The sequence below is a fragment of the Heteronotia binoei genome, chromosome 12 (assembly GCF_032191835.1).
Source record: "Heteronotia binoei isolate CCM8104 ecotype False Entrance Well chromosome 12, APGP_CSIRO_Hbin_v1, whole genome shotgun sequence".
In the NCBI taxonomy this organism is placed as follows: Eukaryota; Metazoa; Chordata; class Lepidosauria; order Squamata; family Gekkonidae; genus Heteronotia; species Heteronotia binoei.
The window spans coordinates 60,884,669-60,897,206 of NC_083234.1; the positions used below are offsets into that span (position 1 = coordinate 60,884,669).

At 46.0% G+C, this 12,538-nt stretch overlaps 1 protein-coding gene across 1 annotated transcript in view; it reads left to right on the top strand.

The window, feature by feature from the left end:
• The window catches only part of C5 (complement C5), an 80,923-nt gene that overhangs the window by 67,431 nt on the left and 954 nt on the right, over window positions 1–12,538 (top strand). The window contains exons 36-40 of the mRNA XM_060250587.1: window positions 2,225–2,330; window positions 3,679–3,765; window positions 6,468–6,557; window positions 9,937–10,020; window positions 10,705–10,843. Of these exons, the coding sequence (XP_060106570.1) occupies window positions 2,225–2,330; window positions 3,679–3,765; window positions 6,468–6,557; window positions 9,937–10,020; window positions 10,705–10,843 (506 nt within the window). The remainder of the gene's footprint in view (window positions 1–2,224; window positions 2,331–3,678; window positions 3,766–6,467; window positions 6,558–9,936; window positions 10,021–10,704; window positions 10,844–12,538) is intronic.

Below are 12,538 nucleotides of genomic sequence, written 5' to 3' on the forward strand. Positions count from 1 at the left end.
CAAACTAATTCAGGCAGTAACTCACACCTTGAATACCAATATCTCATGAAGCAGAATTTTTGCTCACAAGAGTCCACAGCTTAGAGGGGAGTATTCATCAATATATCTAATTCTCAGCATGGCCTCATTGTTGACTACTTAGATCTGTGGATCAAAGCTATTCAGAGAGCAAAGAGATACTTCTACAGTCTTGGAGGAATCTGAAAACCTAAAAAAAGAATGGAGTGGGGGGTTAAATCCCCTCATAACAGAAGAACATTGTCTGTGTTCATACAGACAATGTCAGCTTACCATCAGCGGTCAGGGGAGGAGGAGCACGCCAAGCCCATGTATCTGGATGCAGCTGGAGCACTGGCTTGGACACTGCTGCCCTCTGCCCACACAAGCCCTGTCACTGCCAGCTCTCTGCAGGCCATTAGTTGGGAAGGAGAAGCCACCATGCCCCTGCCCAGCTGAGGTGGTGGTGCTACAGATAACTGGGAGAAAAGGAGCAGGAACTTCTGCTCGCCATTGCTTCAGTCAGTCAGTCAGTCAGTCAGGCAGGCAGAAGATGATAGAAAAAAGATAGAAGATATTGGATTTGTATCCCACCCTTCACTCTGGGTCTCAAAGTCTTAGAGTGGCTCACAATCTCTTTTACCTTTCTTCCCCTGTTATGTATTGGAACTGGAGTTTGGCCTTAGGGCCAGCAGAGACTTGGCTGAGCTTGAGACCCTAAAACAATAGCCACCTGGATTCAGGAAGGAGGCCCATCAGGAATCGTTAGGCCAGCTATTAACCTATAGTTGTGTGTAATGGGATTATGGTAATGGGATTCAGGAAGGAGGCCCATCAGGGATCATTAGGCCAGCTATTAACCTATAGTTGTGTGTAATGGGATGATGGTAATGGGTTTTTGGGTGGGGAGGTTTGCATACATATAAACAGGGCTTATATAAGCAAGACTCTTGAGAGTCCCTTGGACTGCAAGAAGATCAAATCAGTTGTCAGTCCTAAGGAAAATCAACCCAGACTGGTCATTGGAAGGTGAGGTGCTGAAGCTGAAGCTCAAATACTTTGACCACCAAATTAGAAGGGAGCACTCCCTGGATAAGATCCTGATGCTAAGAAAGACAGAAGGCAAAAGAAGAAGGGGACAGCAAAAGATGAGATGGCTGGACAGTGTTACTGATGTAACAAACACGAATTTGAGCAGATTTCAGAGGATGGTGGAAGACAGGAGGGCCTGGCATGACTTTGTCCATGGGGTCGCAAAGAGTTGGACTTGACTATGCGACTGAACAACAATAAAGCAATATTGTTGGTCCTGCCAGACAGTTCTGTTCCTATCTCACTATGCTGAATCACTGAATAAAGAGCTGAACTCACTATCTCTTGGGCGTCCTCATGCTTTGAACCCAGTACATTTCACGCACAACAGATACCCTGTGAGGTAGGTGGGGCTGAGAGATCTCTCACAGAAGTTGCCCTTTCAAGGGCTACTCTGTGAGAGCTATGGCTGACCCAAGGCCATTCCAGCAGCTGCAAGTGGAGGAGTGGGGAACCAAACCCGGTTCTCCCAGATAAGAGTCCGCATACTTAACCACTACACCAAACTGGCTCTGAGAGAGAGAGCAGAAGCTGCCCCCTACCACTTGAGCCAGGTAGGGGAGGGAGTCTTCTGTAGCCCACCCTTGTCTACAGCATGAGTTAACAGGTGGAGGTAGGAATTGTAGCATTGCTCTCAGGTGGGCTGGCTGGCGAGCAACTGGCTCATTGAGCAAGGGGGGAGGCTGTCTCGCAGGTCCCCCACTTGCAGAAACCTTAATCTCCCTCTACCGCAGCTCCTGAGAATTCAGCAATCATGGCAGCATACTTACAAGCCATGCTTTTCAATAGGGACTAGAAACTTCACCAAGGACTAGAAACTTGTTTTTAATAAATGCTGAGATAATTAAGATGCTGAATTTGGCCCTCTGTATTAAATTCTGGGTTTGCACCAAATTTGGGGATGCAACAGTCTCTGCTCAGTGCCATCTCTGTGATAAGGGCTCCTTGACACAACCAACAAATGCAGCAGACCTGTTTTTTGAGTGGGGCTGAGCCCATGGTGACCCTCAGTTGGAATGGGAGCAGATCCGTTAAACAAACTTGGGAACTACTGGGGCCTTCAATACAAGGAGATTGCAAAAAAAGGGCAAACAGCTCATGTGAACCCACCTTAACTTGTACACTATTCTAACAGATTCCCACTGGCGAATTCCTGTGCATTGGGTTCCGAGTAGCAGAGATTTTCCGTGTTGGAATGCCCAGTCCCAGAACCTTCACTGTGTATGAGTATCACGCTCCTGGTAAGGGGTCTATTCCTGCCCATCTCCTCTCTTTGATTCCTACAGACAAAGAGCAAAAACACACCCACAGATGAAGTTGTGAGTGACTGCCGTTCTGCATCAGAATACTGTATGCCACTCAACCTTAGGGGCTTCTGTTGGTTACTATTCTAGATAGGCCAGCAGATTTGGCAAAGGGTGTGTGTCAAAGATGCAGTCATTCCAAAATAGAGCAGTACAGCTAAGATGCCCACAACAGGGGCACTGTGTTTCAAGATCTGCAGGAATGGCATTTCCAGTCTGCTAATTGACTATTAATTTGAGGGAAATGTGGAAGCCGCTTTAGTGATTACACTGTGGGTGTTTTCGCACTCACGTTTTACTGGCGCCACGACCCTCCTGACGCCGGCGAATCTGCATGGATTTCGCAACAGAAGCGCCGGCGCTTTCCGGCGCTAAGCCAGCGCAAACGTTTTCCTGCATCTTTGCGATTTCCGTTTGCGCTGGCTTAGCGACGGAAGTAGCCGGCGCTTCTGGGAGCGCCGGAGCTTCTGGTGCGAAAGCCATGCAGATTCGCCGGCGTCAGGATGGTCGTGGCGCCAGTAAAACGTGAGTGCGAAAACGGCCTGTGTGTGTGGGTAAATAAAATTGCTCCATTTTTTCCCAGATCCTGAACAGAATTCTGCACCTGATTGTATTTGCCCATTGCTCCTGGCTTACAACACAACCAGGTCTCAGATTCAGCAGGAGTTCACAAGAGCTCAGCTCCTGAACCTTTCTGTGGGTTCTCCCTCTTCCTCCCCACCTACCTTGTCCATTGAATGATAGGCGCAGCTGCATAACAATCCCTGGATTAGGAGAGTGGGCAGCCAGCCAGCCACCAGGGGCTTTGAGATGAGATGAGATGAAATTTATATCCCGCCCTCCACTCCGAATATCAGAGTTTCAGAGCAGCTCACAATCTCCTTTATCTGGGGAATCAAACCCGGTTCTCCCAGATAAGAGTCCGCGCACTTAACCACTACACCAAACTGGCTCTCTGCCACAACCCCAGTGGCCCTCATTAACTCATGGAGAAGCCCATGCCACCCTTTCTCCACTTCTTATGTGATTTTGGGGAGGTGGGGGCTTGCTGGCCTTTTGACTGTGGAGGGGGGGGCTTGATCTCTAGCCACCCCAAGAAGGCCTCACTCACCTTGGGCTCGCCTTTCTTGCGTTGGGTTGCTTTTGGCTGGGGGCGGCAGCATATGCTAATGAGTTATGCTAACGAGCTCCATCATGCATTTTTCTATAAAACAACCCCTGGACACAACCAACCACTATGTTGTAGCTTTCTTCAAATAACCTTTCCCCCTTTTCTTTTCCACAGACAAACAGTGCACTATCTTTTACAATCTGTATGGAGAAGACTCTTTTGTAAAACTCTGTGAAGGCAGTGAGTGCAAATGTATGGAAGGTAAGTTTCTACCCTGGTGATAAAGCTTGTTTTGTGTTGGAAGCCAATTCCACTGAGCCTTCAGTTGTGAAAGGAAGGATGCTCCATCCATGTTGCCAGGCAGTGGCCCATAGACACCCTCTCCTCTGTCCTAGGGAGAACATCATGAGAAAGGGGATGGCAGTCCAGCCCTTGCCATTGGTCAGGGGATAAGCAGCTGCAGAAAGTTTACTCCTCCCTTCCTTCTAGAAGGAATTTTGCTCTTGTTGCAGGTTGTACAGAGATTGTGTAGATGTAAGGGAGAAAGAAACTATTGTTTTGACCTGTTGTAATCTATCTGAAAGTTCATTTGATCAAAAGGCAGAGCAGAATCATAAAATCACAGAGTTGTAAGGGACCTCCAGGACCATCTAGTCCTACCCCCTGCTCAGTGCAGGAACTTCACAAATACCTCCCCCCCCCCCCACATGCACAGTGACCCCTGCTCCATGCCCAGAAGATGGCACAAACCTCCAGGATCTCTTGCCAAACTGGCCTGGAAAAAAATTGGTGACTGACGATGCCAAAGTGTCAATCAGCATTTCCCTGGGCATGTAAGAAAGGACCACAAGAACCAAGCATTGATGCAACCATTCCTGCCCTCCCTATCAATATCTGCCCAAGTTCACAGAATCAGCATAGAAAACTTGTATCTTGCAGAGCACTGATAGGAGGCTTTCTTAGTTTTCTTACATTCCTCTATCCTCTGAAGTCCCTTACCAGTGCCTGGAAAGATCATTCCTAGGGACTCAAGGCCCACGTGGATAAAATAGGAGTCAATTTCACCTTTAAGACCAACTTAGTTGTATTTAGAATATAAGCTTCCGTGTGCTCTAAGCACACTTCATCGGACAAGGAATCCAGCACAGTGAGCTTAGAGCACACGAAAACTTACGTTCTAAATAAAACTAAGTTGGTCTTAAAGGTGAAATTGACTCCTATTTTGTTCTACTACTTCTGCTACTTCAGACCAAGACGGCTGCCTACTTGGATCTATCCACGTGGATAAAAAACTGCTAATCAAAGAGGGCCCATTTTTCAGCCTTCCCCCTCCTCCTTCACCTTTACTCCGTTGCATCTATTTGGGACCTGCAGCCCCACAAATAAAAATTCTGGGAATCAAAATTTGAGTCTGGTAGAACCTTAAAGACCAACAAGATGTCAGCGATATACACATTCAAGAATCCAAGCTCCCTTCATCACATACACTTTTGACGAAGGGAGCTTTGGATCTCAAAACTGATACCTGGAAATTGTGTTGGTCTTTAAGGTACAACTGGACTTGAATCTTGTTCTTCTATTACAGACCAGCATGGTTACCCACCAGAAACGGGGGGTCAAAAGGGAGTGCAAAAGGGGAAGGGAAGGGAGGGGGGAGGCTCAGAATGCCAGTGGTGCATGATCAGGGCTTTTTGTGTGGGAAAAGCCCAGGAGGAACTCATTTGCATATTAGGCCACACCCCTTGATGCTGAGCCGGCCGGAGCTGCATTTCTGCTCAAATAAAGCCCTGTGCATGATACAATACTTGCCCTTCTAAACAAATGTGTGTATGTGTGTGTATGGCTTTTTTTGAGCAGGAACGCACAGGAACAGGGTGTGTGGCCTAAGATGCAAATGAGTTCCTGCTGGGGTTTGTTTTTGTTTGTTTTTTTTACAAAAAAGGCCATTTTTTATAGATCCTTAAGATTGCAGTCATTGTATTTTTTGTCTTTTGAAAACTGCATATGTATTCATTTCATTTTTAAAAAATTATACTGTACAATTCACACAGCCTGCCTGATTGTTTCAGTGTGAAAGCGCTTCCTATTGCTAAGGGCAGTTTTGTTTGTACCCTTTTGAGATAACAAATGAAAATTGCAGCCAAAACTTTTTAAAAGCAGCTAGCAATATTGGATGCCATTCAACATCCAGTTGCAATGTGGCTGTACTTGCCAGGATAAAAGCAGAACTTACGTTACTGAATCAGACAAATGGGCCGTCAGACGGAATACTGGCTGCTCCAGTGTCTGCCTCTCCAGCAAACAAGTGTTTCCCAACCCTGCCACTTGATCTTTTTACTGGAGATACCAGAACTGAATCAGGAGACCCTCCTTACCTCTGGGAATCATGTGTGTTTTCAGCTGGCCACATTCTTTCTGTGTTCATTTATTTGCTGTATTTACACCTTTTAGCTCCCAAAGCAATTGGCAATAAAACCAAATTAAAACATTTCACAATCAGAATATTAAAGCAAATGAGTTTCAGTGGAAGAAGGGGTGTGAGTGTTATGCTGTGTCCATTCTCTTCCCTAGCTGTCTTGGCTGCTGCCAGTTTCCTTTAGATACTCTGCTCTCTTTATGGGGGTGGCAGAAAGACCAAAGGAAAGAGCAAAACCCTGAACCACTTGATGTTCAGTGGTATCCTCTTCCCTCCCTCTAAAGGAGGTCAAGATGGCCCACTATACCCTTACAAAAACCCTCTGAGGGAAGCCGGGCTATAACAGCACACTCCTAGGCAGAGCTGCACTCTTCTAAGTCCACTGAAGTCAATGGTCTTACAAGCATACCACTTTGCTTAGGGTTGCACTGTAAGGGAAAGAGAGATTCCCTGTCTAATGAGGTTTGTGGCTGCATGGAGCTCAGAAGAGAATTTTTTAAAAGAAGACTTTTCTGCTTTCATTGCTTTTCTGTCTTCTCAAACACAGCAGAATGCGGGCGCATGCAGAACAGACTGGATTCTTCTGTTAGCCTTCGGTCTAGAAGAGAAGCTGCTTGCCAGAATGACATTGCCTATGGTAAGAGTAGAACTAGTGGAATATAGTAGGTTCAGAAAGCTGTAAAGCAGGTCAGAATATGTCTGTTGTGGAACTAGAGGCACAGGCAAAGAAACTTCTTCAACGCTGCCTTCATGAGGGAGACTGTGGAGACAGGGTTGGAACCAGAAACAAATGAAACAGATGTAAACCAAGCTAGAAGGCCACAGGCTGGCAGCCTCAAGACCAGCAACTACTACTGGTGAACACTGGACAAGTTGTAGCTCTTTACAGGTTTCAGTAGGTGCAGGAAGTGCTTAAGAAATTCTAACGCACATTTCCCTGATGCAGCCATCCAAGTTCAAGAAAAAGATGGGTAGTATTAGTCTTTCTGTAGCAGTAGAAAAGTGTAAGAGTAGCACTGTAAAGACTAACAAATTTTGTTGTAGGGTATGAGCTTTCATGAGTTACTGCTCACTTCTGATACAGATTTGAGCAGAAACAGCAGGTAGCAGGTAGATCCATGTGGCCAGCTGAGTTGAGCAGTAAAACAGATTTTGAGTCCAGTGGCACCTTTAAGACCAACAAAAGTTTGTTCAAGGTGTGAGCTTTAATGTGAATGCACACTTTCTCAGATACATAGAAATGGAAGTTAATGTTTCATATATATAGGCACATGCCTCTACGTAGATGCACAGCAAATTAGCATACGACTTAATGAAAATGTTTTGACAAATGCAAAGACTAAATAGCAATTACAAGTTAAGGTTATAGGTAACAATATGCTTGGGTTAAGAACATAAGAGAAGCCATGCTGGATCAGGCCAATGGCCTATCCAGTCCAACACTCTGTGTCACACAGTGGCCAAAAATTTATACACACACACAAACATACACACACACACACACACACACATATATATACACACACACACACACACACACACACTGTGGCTAATAGCCACTGATGGACCTCTGCTCCATATTTTTATCTAAACCCCTCTTGAAGGTGGCCATGCTTGTGGCCGCCACCACCTCCCGTGGCAGTGAATGCCACATGTTAATCACCCTTTGGGTGAAGAAGTACTTCCTTTTATCCGTTTTAACCTGTCTGCTCAGCAATTTCATCGAATGCCCACGAGTTCTTGTATTGTGAGAAAGAGAGAAAAGTACCTCTTTCTCTACTTTCTCCATCCCATGCATTATCTTGTAAACCTCTATCATGTCACCCCGCAGTCGACGTTTCTCCAAGCTAAAGAGTCCCAAGGGTTTCAACCTTTCTTCATAGGGAAAGTGTTCCAGCCCTTTAATCATTCTAGTTGACCTTTTCTGGACTTTCTCCAATGCTATAATATCCTTTTTGAGGTGTGGCGACCAGAACTGCACACAGTACTCCAAATGAGACTGCACCATCGATTTATACAGGGGCATTATGATTCTGGCGGATTTGTTTTCAATTCCCTTCCTAATAATTCCCAGCATGGCGTTGGCCTTTTTTATTGCAAACGCACACTGTCTTGACATTTTCAGTGAGTTATCTACCATGACCCCAAGATCTCTCTCTTGGTCAGTCTCTGCCAGTTCACACCCCATCAACTTGTATTTGTAGCTGGGATTCTTGGCCCCAATGTGCATTACTTTGCACTTGGCCACATTGAACCACATCTGCCACGTTGACGCCCACTCACCCAGCCTCAACAGATCCCTTTGGAGTTCCTCACAATCCTCTCTGGTTCTCACCACCCTGAACAATTTAGTGTCATCCACAAACTTGGCCACTTTACTGCTCACTCCCAACTCTAAATCATTTATAAGGGGAAACAGCAGAACAATAAATATGTCAAAGTAGGAGACTAATTTGTAAAAGTATTTTAATTGTTGTTGAGGATGAGAAGAAGAAGAAGAGGAAGAGGAGGAGGAGGAGGAAATAAATAAGAGCAGGTAGCAGGGTCAGCTTTTACAGGACCTGGGAGAGCTCCCAGTGAAGGCAGATGTTGATATAAGAAGGCCCAAAGGTCAACTGAGCTACAACTTCTCTAACAGTACAGTGCTAAGCAGCATTACACCCCTCTAAGTTAATTGAAGTCAATAGGCTCAGAAGAGTATAATGCCTCAAGCAGAGACACATGGAACTAAAAAGAGCCCTACTTTGGCTGTGTATTGCAGCATTATTCAGTTACTTCAGATGGTGGCCTAAGGCTTCTCCTATGGTAACATCATATGGCTTTGGGTCGACCTATCCAGACCCTTTACCCAAAAGTCTGAGCCACCAATCCTTGGCTTGTACTCTGTTGTCCTTTTTAATCAAGTCTTTTAGGAATTCTTTCCCTCTCAGAATCTCGGTTGGATGGAAGTTTGGAAGCATTTCCCAAGCTTCTTATAGCTGAGTTGCTCTTTATTTAATAAAATAGAATTGATGGAAGATTACACTTTGCCCTTACACTCTCCAAAGTTTTCTTTAATAGTGGGTAAGCCCTCAGTATAGCCCACCACTCTGTCTTACTTTGCCAGTCACGGTTCTGAGTGTGCCTTCTTGGGGTGGATGGTAATTTTATGGCACCCATGCATTGGAAGTGACTGCATGATTGCAGAATGCCCAATGCAGAGACTGAGCAAGACTGATTGCAAGGGAACAGACTAGTCAGCCATGCAGAGACACAGCGAGCAGCCTCCTGGATGAATGCTCTGAGCTCACAGAAGCCTTTAAGTACTCAGTTTATTTCGTTGGGTTGAAAGTCTGTGAAACCTTCTGGGCAGATGATTCAGGCCTGAGGTAGCGCCAGCGCCAAGCTATAAGGTGCCTCAGGTGAGGCCCCCCCCACCTCCCATCTCCCTCCACCCATGGGCAAAGTGTGCCTCCACCCCCTATCATTCCCTCCCCACACACACAGGCACCTGGCCAGCCTTGCCTCAGCCACCTTACCTGAGGGGTGTCTGAGAGGCAGGGTGAAGCTTCCTTCTTCACCATGCCTGGGCGGAGCCTGGCAGTGGTTGCTGCAATCTGGATGCATGCCTGGACACACACACACACACACCACCTTTGCCTCTGCCACCTCCTCCCTCCTGGGCATTTTAAAATGTGCGGGAAGCGGTGCAGGGGAAAGGCCGGCCAATCAGCTGATCAGTGGGGCCTTTATCTGTAAGTGGGAAGGGCAGTGGCTCTCCCTTCCTCGCTTGCTTCCCCTACCCGCTGCCCAGGAGGCGGGGCGTCCAATTTGGGGGGTCCCAAGGCTCCACCCATAGGCGACCGCCTAAGGTTGCCTAATGGATGCGCCAGCCCTGGCCCGAGGTCATGATCGCAAAAGTCACAAAAACACCCACCTTTGCTCAGAGAGTAGCAATGCTTTCCTCCCAGCTGATTTAGAAATGAAACATTTTTTTCAGAACCTGTGATTAATGCATATTGTTTTCCCTCCCATAGTCTATAAAGTAAACATCTTGTCCTCCAGTGAAGAAGGCAGCTTTGTGAAATATACTGCAACTCTACTGAATCTCTATAAAAGGGGTGAGAGCCGTTGCTGTTTTACAGCAAATTATTCCGTCTATACAAGTTCATAAGGATTGCCTCGCTGGATCAGACCAAAGGTCCATGTAGGGTCCATGTAGCTTGTCTCCAATGCTGACTTAAAGGCAGGCCTGAGGAAATGACAAAAGATTTTGGAGATGGTGCCTGAGGAGGGAGGAATTTGGAGAGAATGTGATGACACTTCTACCATAGAGACTAGGGGAAATTCTTAGAGATGAAGACCATCTCCCCTTGCTCTTCAGTTCCTTAGGGCAGAATACTGGGGCTGGAGGCTTGCTATTCCTCCCTGCACAGATAAATAGGAGGCCTTTGCATGGTATATCCTCCAGGCTAATCCTGTGGTTAATCCTGGATGCTTCCGTTTGGCTTGTCACAGGTAGTATCAAGTGATGAGGACATTCAAAAATCTCTTTACCTTTTGCTACTATGTGCAGCTTGGCTGGCTCACATGAGGCATGCACAGTGGTTTGTTCCCTAAGCACCTTTTAAGCAGTGCGCTTTCTCTCCACTTGTGGCATTTCCTTGCTTTAGTGGGTGGGCTTGACCAGGTCGGTTTGTGGAGATGAGAAGGCAGTGGTGGATGGAACAGTCCTGCTTTGCAGCAGTTGGTTGAACCAGCTAACTTTTGGGTTCCTCCTAATCTGTATTCATTTCTTTTCAAAGGGGAGGCTTTTGCTCAGAAGAATGAAGAAATCATCTTTATTAAAAAGAAGACCTGTAATAACGTTCAGTTCAGCCTAGGAGAAAACTACTTGATCATGGGGAAAGAGGCCTTGAAAACAGGGCATGGAGCAAGTATCAAGTGAGTAAGCAACAGCTCATAGAGCATAATCTATTAGTCTTTTCCCAAGACATTCGTATGAGACGCAAGGAACTTCTGCACAGGCTCCCTGGATAGCAATGGCTGTGGTAAGAAGAGACTGTCTGTACTCTTACTCGTCCTGTTCAATTCAATTGCATCTGTGCAAGAGATTGTACCCATTCGTTCAGTACTTGTGATGCTGCATCTCTGATTTGCATGTTTCTGGTCATATCACCTGGAATCAGATTGCCTTTCCTTTCAAACTTAAACATGTATTTGTTTTTAAACATACATTTAGACTGTCTTTCTCCATGCAAATGCACTCAAAGCATTTTAACTACAGGTTTAATGGCTTGTTTTGTATCTATAACAGCCCCGTGGTGCAGAGTGTTAAAGCTGCAGTACTGCAGTCCTAAGCTCTGCTCACAACTTGAGTTCGATCCCAGCGGAAGCTGGGTTCAGGTAGCCGGCTTGAGGTTGACTCAGCCTTCCATCCTTCCAAGGTCAGTAAAATGAGTACCCAGCTTGCTGGGGGGAAAGTGTAGATAACTGGAGAAGGCAATAGCAAACCACCCTGTAAAAAGTCTGCCGTGAAAGCGACGTCACCCCAGAATCGGAAACGACTTGTGCTTGCACAGGGGACCTTTCTTTTGTATCTATAATGGTAATTTATGACGTCATGATCGTATGGTAGTCTTGTTTGTGAGCCACCTTGAGCAGGACTGAAGAGTTGGCATATAAGCCTCCTAAACTAATAAATATTAAATAAATTTAGCGAGAGGCACATCAGCCAAATCAAAGTGGAGTCCTCCTCCCCATGAAGCCAGCTGGGTGATCTTGAGCCAGTCACAGTTCTCTCAGAGCTCTCGCAGTCCCACCTATCTCACAGGGTGTCTGTTGTGGGGAGAGGAAGGGAAGGCAATTGTAAGCCGCTTTGAAACTCCTTCAGGTAGTGAAGAGCAGGATATAAAGCCAACTCTTCTTCTATACCACTTTATGCTGTAGGTGATGAATTGCGCTTTATTAAAAACCATCCCTGTAGGTAGAAAACTAGCACATCCAGGTAAATGCCTTACTGGGCTGCTATCAAGGACTCTTTTAGATGGGGAGGGGGAGGCTGTTGTTAAATGGGATCAGTTGGATCTAAAAGGCTTACGGCAACATTTTGAAAAGTTGAATTGTGGCGGTAATATGATTTTTGAGATTGCCAAGATATTTCATGTTATTTTCAAAGTGTTCATGGAGCAATGCCAGTTTCTCCAAGACTATCAGATCATGGGGAATGGGAGGGAGAGATGGGAAGAAAAATCCCCCCATTAATGGCATTTTATGTTGTAAGAAGCCTGGAGCTGCAGCCAAAAATGGCAGCCCAGTTCCAACTTCTGCCCCTCCATAAAGTACAATTCATTCCATATCCTTGCATAGTTTCCTTTGCCTTCCCCACACCATATCATTGGCTGCTGTTTTTTAGGGGAAGCTGACATTTACTGATGGTCTGTGCATTGATTTCCCTAGTAAATAGCAGCTTCATATGAAGAAAGGGCAAAGCCTAACCTGCCCCCTTGTCCCACAGCCCCAATCTGAACCCTGAAAATTTTCAGAAATCACTGGAAGATTCAGACCTGGAACTCCCAGTGCACATCTGGTTTAACAGGACTGTGATAGACCCAGGTACAGTGTAGTTAGGCCCCTGTT